At 38.7% G+C, this 10,642-nt stretch overlaps 1 protein-coding gene across 10 annotated transcripts in view; it reads right to left on the bottom strand.

Moving 5' to 3' along the window:
- The window catches only part of GluClalpha (glycine receptor alpha 1), a 75,201-nt gene that overhangs the window by 21,432 nt on the left and 43,127 nt on the right, over positions 1–10,642 (bottom strand). For 6 of the 10 annotated variants that reach the window (XM_018522750.1, XM_018522749.1, XM_018522751.1 and 3 more), the window contains exon 4: positions 1,850–1,917. The exons of 3 other annotated variants lie outside the window; for them this stretch is intronic. In XM_018522750.1, the coding sequence (XP_018378252.1) occupies positions 1,850–1,917 (68 nt within the window). Of the gene's footprint in view, positions 1–1,849; positions 1,918–2,997; positions 3,050–10,642 lie in introns of those variants that run through there. One more of the 10 variants, XM_018522754.1, reaches the window with a different exon arrangement.

Consider the following 10,642-nt stretch of genomic DNA (forward strand, 5'->3'; position numbering starts at 1 on the left):
CAAGTGTCTGCTGTATTTTGCGAGGCAGCGTGTACATGTTTTATGTATGTATATATATATATATACTTGGCATTAAAAAATCAACGCAAATAAACATAATCGAAACAAGAGAGATGAAACTCCATCAAATCATCTACCATACAACAGCGGGTGAGAGCGATACTATATATACTCTAATGGAATCTCATAATTACGCACAGCACGACGCTAAGTAAACAGGGGAGGGGGGTGAGGGGGGGGGGAAATCATCGGAGAGAAAGAAATCGTACCGAATCCCGGATTATTATAGCAATGAGACTACGTCGGAAACAAGAAAAATCCGCTCTCTCTCTCGGAGCAATTTAATATATGGAAATATTATTCCTCGGCATAATTAAGTTCCGACGAGTATTATAATGGAAATTTATGCATTATTTTTACTATATCATCTGATTCTTATACAATTATAAACGCGGTTGCTTCGATCGTGGCAATTTATTTCACTCTACAACCCTCACGTTTTCTTCACTGAGGGATGCAGCTTATTGCGCGGATAAATCAAATTAACGATTTGTGCATGTGGTTAGATTAATTATCTGCTGCATAATTAGCTATGTATGTCAGCGAGTTAGTATCACATTGCTTCATTACTTCCCTTCATTCTCGTATGATCTAAATTTCGCGAGGATGCAGGAAGCGCGTTTGATATAGCTATGGTTTAATATCGACCGAATGCGGAGGCGGTAAAGAGCGCGTCGTGCTATTCGTAAGTCTCAACTCATTCATAGACATACAGAATAGATACTTGCTTAACGTAGAGAACATGACGGTAGGTGGAGATACAAAAGAGCCACGAGAGCGGGCCTCAAGATACGCAACGGGTGTTTTGTTGTTTAGCACGAAGAGGAGAAGAGAGACACAAAGAAGTAGATTGAAAAATGTGTCGTCTATACATCGTGAGATCAAAAAGGGCATTAGAAGGATACTATACAGCGACTTAATGATAACAAGTAAATTAACTGTGTGTATGTATGTGTGTGTGTGTGTGTGTGTGTGTCTACACAGGCATTTCCCATCGATGTCGGAAGATACTCCACCGACGAACACGGAGTCCAATTTTTCCTCGGTATTCGCTTTCAACGCCAAATATTTCCACAATCAAACCTCGAGTGAAATCTTTGCTCATGTAAGATTGAAGTCGAGTTAAATCACTTTCAGCACTGAGAAACAATATAGTCAATTTTAATAAAAATATTCAGTTAAAAATATTGCCAACTAAATTTTATTAAAAACATAAAGATACACTTATTTGATACAAGAAACATTAATTTGATCCAACAATCATTCTTTTTACCGAACAAATATTTATTTACTACAAGTAAACGTTTACTTGGCAGTATATTGGACTAAATATTGATTAAAATCGACTATATTTTTGTTCTCGGTGAGTGAATAAAGATTCGTCTATTATTAGATCTATTTTGAGGGGATGAATACCGCAATTTTCTGAATTACAGCTCGAAAGACGGAGAATACATCAGGCTATCCACCGGTAGCGATGGGATCCCCTGTGTCTCGTGATTTCGTATATATCGGTAATGTGATCGTTATACACCTCCGCAGCGCACGCGGCAATTCGAGGCGCGTGGCCGAGGAACGCGTTGACAATACACGCGTGTCGCCGTGCGTTACGTCGACGTATATTTACACAGGCTCCTTCAGGTATAATGGCGCTGACTGTGATACGTGATAACGAAACACCCAGCGTTAGATAGTCTGTTACTTGTGTATAGTATATATATATATATATATAAAAAAGGCACATGTGTGTGTCTGTGATCACGGGGCGTTGCATTCTTTTTCAACTTACCATAGTAACGTCATCTATTTTTGAGATACTTCGAACAAATATGTTGACGCGGACAACCGCGGGCCCATCTAACATGGCAAACAGAACAAACAAAATTAATCAATCGTTGAGCAGCAATCAGATACATCGAGGTAGAGATGTGTGCGTGTGTGTGGGGTATGATGAAATTCTTAGATCCCCTTCTGAATCACCTGCGAGATTGACGATGAGTTGTGAGATGTGCTTAATGTAGCTTATATCTTATATCTGTTCGAAATTTTAGAATTTTGTCATTTTTTTTCTTTCTTTTTTTTTCCCCGTTCGACGGTCTCATTTATTAGTCCGGCGATCTTCCAGCGGTCGTTCAGCCCTTTCTTTCGACTATCCGTTGCCATTTCCTTGCCCCCTGTGTTACGTTCGAACGAATCTGATTTAACGCCCGACGGACGTTTCAGCGCGTTTATCATCGTTAAAATGTAACGTTCCGATGTACAGAGAAAACGTTTAACCATAATCTTAAAATGCGGCGGTAAACTTCGCCCTAAATGTAAAGCACCGTTTTAGTAACCGTTTCGCGTTTAATCGGTTTTTAATAACGTCTATGTTACGTTTCTGGCGCAACGCGGAAATACATTGCTCGTGTTAAGAAGCGCTTAGCTTCTAATTCGTCCATTCAAGAGACTCATCCGATTAAGTAACGTTTAGCGATCGCATATATAGAGAGGAATTCGTGTTCATTGAATTCAGGTGGATACGTGATAACACTCAGCATTAGATAATTTGTTACTCGTGTATAATACATAAAAAAGGCACATGCGTGTTCTCTAAATCTGAATCAGTGGATATAGTCACTAATTATACCCAATCGCATACTTGGCACTGGATAATCAGTGAAGTTCAACTAAAAAAGGAAGAACGTTTGAGCATTATATGCATAATTAAAATACTGCATATGTTAATTTCGATCTTCTAATACTACATTCACTGAATTTCTGCACTAAAACAAGATTAGTTAGACCACATAATAAATATTAGATAGGTTAGGGATCTCACATTTCATTCACTGATTACCAGTGGCATATTTGGCACTGATATCAGTGATTATCCACTGATTTAGATTTAAAGAGTGTGTCTGTGGTCGCGGGGCGTTGTATTCTTTTTCAACTTACCGTAGTAACGTCATTTTTCTATTTTTCAGATACTTCGAACAAATACGTTGACGCGGGCCCATCTAACATGGTATCGCATAGAGAAGAATTCGTGTTCATTGAACTCAGGTGGATCCATATTGATAAATCGTGCTATCTAAATCTGAATCAATGGATAGTCACTAATTATACCCAACGGCATACTTTGCACTGATAATCAGTGAAGTTCAATTAAAAAAGGAAGAAGATTTGAACATTATACAGGGTGTTTGGTAATTAATGAAAAACCTCTGGCATAGGGGCAAAATGGACTAAACTGAGGAAAAAAGTCCTCTACAATTTTGCAATTTTTGCAATAGTTAACAAGATATTAATTGCTAAAAATTGCCGAAAATTGATTTTCAATAATTTTTTACTCAAAAACTATCAACTTTACAGAAAAACTGTAAGAGACAAAAATTGTTTATTTTTTTCTCATAAAGTTTTGAGAATTTTTTTAGAATTTTTTAATACCGTATTTTCTCACGTTGGTAAAAATAAGAAAATGCAATACTAAAAAGTTGATAAAAAATTCTGAAAAAATTCTTAGAGCTCTATGAGAATACAGTAAACAATTTTTGTCTCTTGCAGATTTTCTGTAAAGCTGGTAGTATTTGAGTAAAAAATTATTGAAGACTAATTTTCGACAACTTTTAGTAATTAATATCATGTTAACTATTACGAAAATTGTAAAATGGCAAAGGACTTTTCTTTTCAGTTTAGTCCATTTTGCCCCTATGCAAAAGATTTTTAATTAATTATCAAACACCCTGTATAACTAAAATACTAATATTTGCACGTTAATTTCAATCTTCCAATACCATATTCATTGAATTTAAGCACTAAAACAAGGTTAATTAGATCACGCTATAAAGATTAGCTAGGTTAGGGATTTCACATTTAATTCACTGATTATCAGTATACTTGGCATTGATATCAGTGATTATCCACTGATTCAGATTTAGAGAGTCTCCTTCCTTGGACTATTTGCTTTCTTCGTTTCGCGGCCATGTTATTCCTCGAATCGATTCACCGGATTTTTCCTGCGGTATAGCGAAAACGCTTCGCTCATTGAGGAATCGCGGCCACGGAAATAATGCATGACGCGCGGGGGACACGAGCGTTATTCCGTGGAATCCTGACGTGGAATATATCGGTCGTGCGATACCGCGAAGCGAATTTTCTCTCGTGCAGCCGTCTATTTACTCGCACGAAATAGTCGCACGATCCCAGAGGTAATAACCGGCGTCGGCGATAATCGATACACGCGGGACGAACCACGCAAATCACGAGATACGGATCAACGGAAGGTAAATAAATTGTGCGCGCCAGTATACAATCGAGCAGTTGAAATATGAAAGATCGAATAAGCGGAAACGCGATGAAAAATCGATGACAGCCGCCGCGCCGTCGTCGTCGTCGTCGAAACGTATTCGACGACGTGCCTCATGGTAGTGTCGAATTTGAACCAATGGCTGCATTCGGTAGAGAAAACAGCTCGATAACTTGTAAAATTCTTTAGTAACACGGAGAAAAATGGATAGTTTCTGTCGTATATGACATAAAAAGTAAAGGTATAACATTCCGTGGATGAGCAGGAGAGTGAATTAGAGGCTAAATTTGATTGGGCCGTTCCAGTATTATACGCATGAATTGAGTACACTTGGGCTGAAATTTGATTGATCGTTTAGTACTGCTATTCGCCATTATGCGCAATGTTACGCTTTAAATTCCAAAGAGTTAAAATACCGTCACTATTGAAAAAGAGTGAAAAATTTGTTCTCCTGAATAAGAGTGACAGATTTTTACTCTCTTTTAGAACGAGATTCATCAAAAAAGGAGTGAGATTTCTTTCCTACGGAATTAATCTCACTCCAAGAATGAAAATCTGCCACTCTTATTCAAGAGTGTAAATTTTTCATTCTTTGTCCTTAGTGGCAGTATTTTAACTCTTTTACAGTGAGATTTTACTCCAAGAGATTTAGACTGAATAGTCTTATAAAAATTCACCCTGACAAGTCTAGTGAAAATATCGAAGATGTAGGATAAAAAGTACATTACAATTACAGTAAATTCATTCGAATGGTTATTACTTACAGTAAAATAAATCATACGATTTCACAAGAACTGTAAACATGAACAACTCTCGAGACTTTATGCACTTTATTTTTTACCGTACAATAAAGTAAATTTTGTCAGCGCTAAGGCAAAAAATATTTGCCAATAAAGTAAGTTTTATTGAGATGTATGGTAATTTGTAGATTAAGAAGTAGTCACCGATTGTAGTAGCAATAAAATTTACTTTACGAAATGTATCAGAAAAGTAAAGTAAATTTTACATAAGTAGATGCTTGTCTCTATATGAACCTACCAATTCAATAAAATTCAATTTACCAGAATTCTAGCAAATATTACTTAACATTTTTCTCCGTGTATGATGGCCCTTAACTCCTCCACTGAATCTAAATATATAAACCAGTCAAGGATTTATTGACGGATCCGCGGGAAATTTTTTTTTAATAATTTTAACAAAATGTTATATCTATTTTTAATATTTCTGAAATGTTTAACCACAACCTTGACATTTCAAAAATATTTGTTAATTTAAGAGACAGATATAAAAAACAGATTCCATCGTATAATTTTTCTTCCATATTGACATAATTTTAAATAAAAAATGTGTTTTATGTGAATTATATATTTCAACAATACTTTAAACTTTAAACGATACGATAATTCCAAAATAATAATGTAAAATATTAAATAACAATAAAATATTTTATCTTTTCATATTTAACCTTTTGTTTTATTATCTGGGAAGCTCATTTGGTTTATTAATTTGTTTAATTTTATCTTTTCATATTCAACCTTAAAAAAAGAATTTTATTTATGATACACCAACGGTATCCAGACAAATTTCTGGATTCATCAATGAAAAAATGTTACAACAGTTGCGAAGCTGTTTTTTACCGAACGCAGCCAATCTCGGGAATGAATCAGGTACTCGGAAAGTCGACAAAGCGCACTATGTTCCGTAGTTTATGTACCCGAAGCGATATATTTGCAGAACGGGTTTTACTTGATTTTTTTTTTGTTCGAAAATACCCTAAAGCACAAAAATGTCGAAAAACTATACAGAACAACGTACAGAACGAAATCGTTGAGAGATGTAGACCCGATGAAAATATTCATGCCGCGAGGGACGGCTGGAACTTCGTTTGCTTGAACGGCGCGGCGTTTCGATCATCATCTCTCTTCCTCTTTTTTACGCGAAACAAGGAGTTTCGAAAAAAAAAAAAAAAAAAAATTGTCGTGTGCCGTAGACGCAAATAAAAATGGAAAGGAAAAAAAGGATATTATCCATGGGGGAAGCGAGAAGGGATTTCTTTACTCGGACGGTAGAATACCTGGAGTGCTGCTCCTGTTTGCGACTCTCGCGCAATATTATCGAATAAAATTTCTATGTCGCCATCACGGTCCGATTAATGTCAAAGCGAGACAACCGCGGCTGCCCTTTGAACGCTCACGCACAAAAAATGCGCGGCGAATATAACGCGGATGTGACGCCGCGATTTCCGCGCTTCGAAGATGTATTGTTTGATCCACTGAACTATATATACATATACCCTGGAATGGGCATCGAGGACAATTCGGTGGCCACAATTGATCAGCCGCCATTTTCGTTGGGACGATATTTGAGCGAATCAGAAGCGTTCGCGCGCGCTGCGATCGATGTATCGATCGATGTACTATCGATGTACGGAAATCTATATGGACGTGAATGGTATGTAAACAAAAATAATGTCACTTCCATTTTATTAGTACGTTCAATAAAATAATATTAATAACACTTTTCATGTCCTGCATCGTTAACACGTGTGCAGGAATTGATACATTTAATACAAAAATTCTTACCTATAAAATGAAATGCCCTTTTTACTTCTCTGCCCATACCCAGGCACACAGCGCTTTATGTTAATGCTTTGTACATTTTACAGTCACGCGATTTTATAATCGTTCAAAGTAATCTTTCAAATATAACCTCACACACGATGATCTTGCTGACATATGAGTCTCATTCAAAGAACATTAAATATAAGCGAGCATGAACACCTGAAAGCTTCTGATTCGCTCCTATATCGGTCAAATTAAAATGGCGCTGATCGATTGGTGCAACGATTTTCTATGCTTCACAGCGGAGATGCCCATTCCAGTGTATATATAGTTCAGTGGTTTGATCCCCTCTGGCGAACTCCGTGCCAGAGTTCTCCGTGTTGACGGCGTGTCAACAGCGAGACGTTGAACACCTTCGCACGTCAATTGTCGTCGAAGTTACGCGACATTTGACAGTATTAGGAATTGACGCCATGAAACGCCCATCGGCGTCACACGGCGTGGAAAATGCGCACAGACGTGACAAATTTATACAGGAAAGCCAGAATAACACGCAATCCGCAAGCAGTGGTGTTTCAATCACGGCTGACAACTGATTTATTTCCCGACTAGAATTTATAAATTATTTCAAGAACAATGTTCCTCCGCGGGAAACTATTCTCATCGTCGTATCGTATTTCGAAATGCATTCGTCTGAAGGTTGCACACTCGTTAGTTTTAGATATATCAAAATTATTCACAGCAAGGACGGCGACAAGGATTAATAAGTTAGCTGTCGTCCCAATTTTAATCCGCATATACCTGTCTATTATCGATCCAACTAATTTCGCGAAGATTGGACTACGTCTTATTTCAATCAGACCTATAGACTGTCAGGAAAACAGCCGGCGGGTAATCGACAGCTATTGGAAGAGAAGCTCGCGGCGATGTCGTCATTATCAATGATTTAACCGCGTTTAAACGTCGGCGAACGTCGGTGTCAGCATCACACGATCGGCGGATGCATTCCCTCGTTATGTCATTATCGTCATCGTTGGGAGTCTAACTCTGTTTGTAGCAGCATGAACGAGCCAGCCGTATCGTCCTGAGCCATACAGAGTGTTTGCGTACCATTCCGCCCTACATGAACCAGGACAAGACGTCGGACACGTAGTGCTCGTCGTCGTCGTCGTCTTCGTCGTCATCGTCGTTTTTGTCTTCGTCGTCGTGTCATCGTCACCATCGTCGTCGTGTCATTTTAATACCACCCACTTTTAAACCCGTGATCTCGCTATACGAAACTCGCAAAGCAGGATGTTACCAATTCTTTTCGAGCACGAATGCTCCAAGTTCAAGGTGTGTCCTCGCATTTCAGTCCCGCGCGCAAGAACGAGTGCTTACTCCGAAAAACTGTCTGACGAAGAAGATACTATTTTTAGCATTTATAAGATCGAGTCATAGTGTGATTGTAATTATCAACGCGGATAAATGGTATTTATTTTTTGTTCTACTGGAATACTTTTAAACAGTTCAGTTTATTATTAGAGATGATTATGGAGACATTATTGAGTCACTTAGAGAGCGCAGAAGAAAAGATATTTGTTACCTGCAAAGTCAAAAGTTTATAACCCAACCCGATAGTATTGTCAAAATGTAACTGCAATTGTATAAAATTATATATATGTTTGATTTGATTATTTTTATAATATATGGAGTGTTTCGCAACCACCGTATAATCTCTCACGGCGTATTTTAAAAGTAAAATAGAGTCAAAATACTAATACGAAAATGTTGAGGCTGCAATAATTTTTTGAATTGTAAGCTAACTTTAACTTCTTGTATAAGTCAAAAACTATTTTACTTTTTTAGCTTCTATTATTATTTGTCTATGGACTCTTTGGAACGTTCTAAGACGAAAATGTTGAAGCTATAATAGTTTTTGAACTACAAACTATCTTTGATCAATTATAATTCAAAAATTATTGTATCTTTGACATTTTCGTATTAGGATTTTTTACTTTTCCTCTAGAATATAAAAGTACTGTGCGATGGTTGTGAGACATCTCGTATATTAGTTAGTTTTTCTTATATATCTTAGGAATAAGATTCTTGCTAGACTTTTATCATCGTAAGAACTTTTCTTTTGTTATCACCTACGAAAGTATCGAACGGTTCCAATACTCGTGTAATTGGATACCGAAGTAAGTCGAAGTTCGGAACCCGGGTAGAATTTAAGTGTCCTCAAGTTTCGATGATAAATTCTTCCTTGTTGAAAAGCAATTGGCATAAAGTGAATCGACTCGCTTGTACACGTAAGCAACATGTTCTTTGTGAAAGAAATAAACAAGGAATACACAGCTTTCCGCTACAAAGGCGACGGTGACATTTGAAATTTAATTATTTACGTCATGTGCAAGGAACGTTTGCGAATTTTCGCAAGACGCACACACGATCGATCGATCCAGCGCACACACAGAGTACCGAACAACCTAAATTTAATAAACCTCCGCTATTTAATTTATTAATGTATCAATAGATTCTATTGTTTTTAGAGTAACTTATATTGGAATAAATAATGTTCTCTCTCATCGAGTCTATCGATAGTATCAACGATAGTTGAAAAAAATTAAAATCGAGAGTTCCGGAACGCTCTCCCGTATAGTACTTCAGACCGATCGATCGTCCCTTGAAATCACTCTTTGATCTGGTGAGCGCTGCTCGCAGCGTGCTTTTACACGAGAGAAGAGGTCGAACACGAAAAGGCCTTCCTGGCGGTAAACCTACGTTCGCTTCCTACGCGATACGGAACGAACGAGAGTGCCGGAACGCACTCTCGACGTAACTTCTCGACGTGCATTTCCGTGCGGCCCGGAGCGGCCGCGGTGGTACATGTAATCTCGTTACCTATTGTGAAACACAAGTTTCGCTCTGCACTCTCTCTCGACAGGGTGCAACGGGCCGGCCGATCGTCCCTTCGCGAAATCGCGTTAAGCGTTCCACTGCGAGCATTGCGAGGAGTTTTCCAAACAACATAAAAGCCTGACAGATGTCTAAAGGACATTCTAGTCTCTGTTTAATTTTTTTTATCCCTTTTCTTTCCTTTTCTGTTTTTCATCTTAGAAAAAAATCTTCTCGTGGAGAGAGAAACGCGTCACTTTAGTTCCGCGTGTCGTATACACTTGGAACTCGAGACAGCTCGCCCCGCCCCGCAATAACGAGGGAGATCGAGAAAAATAAAATTACTTCGGGGACGGGATTTCTCTCCGGTTAACGTTACTCAGATTGGGATACGCGACGTGATCAAAGGTGAATCCGGCGGAGCGGCTGTTACCGCTGCTCGGCCGTGTTGATCTTCAACTAACTATCTGTGGTAAAAAGAAAAAATAAAACGACCTGTAGTCGGTACGTCGGAAGTCCGAACGTAATCGCACCCCCGCAAACCCGATTCGGGCGTCGCTCTTTCGGCCACTCCTCGTCCATCCGATGGTCCGTCCAATTGCGACGTAACTAACATACGCAAAATGTATTATATAAGCTGGAATGCCACATGCCTGCGTCTATACTATATAGAGTGCTAGAGTTTCTGGGGTGAGGTTTCTCGGGCGCTTTGGTCAAAGGTAGTGGTGGTTGCGGTCGGTCCATGTGGATGTGGTGTTCTCTCGAGAAAAAGGCTGCTAGCGGTGGTAGCTAGCAACGAGGCTAGGCGAGGCGGAGGCGAGGCGAGGCGAGGCGGAGGCGAGGCGAGGCGAGGCGA

This window comes from Trachymyrmex cornetzi, unplaced genomic scaffold (assembly GCF_001594075.2).
Source record: "Trachymyrmex cornetzi isolate Tcor2-1 unplaced genomic scaffold, Tcor1.1 scaffold138, whole genome shotgun sequence".
Classification (NCBI taxonomy): Eukaryota; Metazoa; Arthropoda; class Insecta; order Hymenoptera; family Formicidae; genus Trachymyrmex; species Trachymyrmex cornetzi.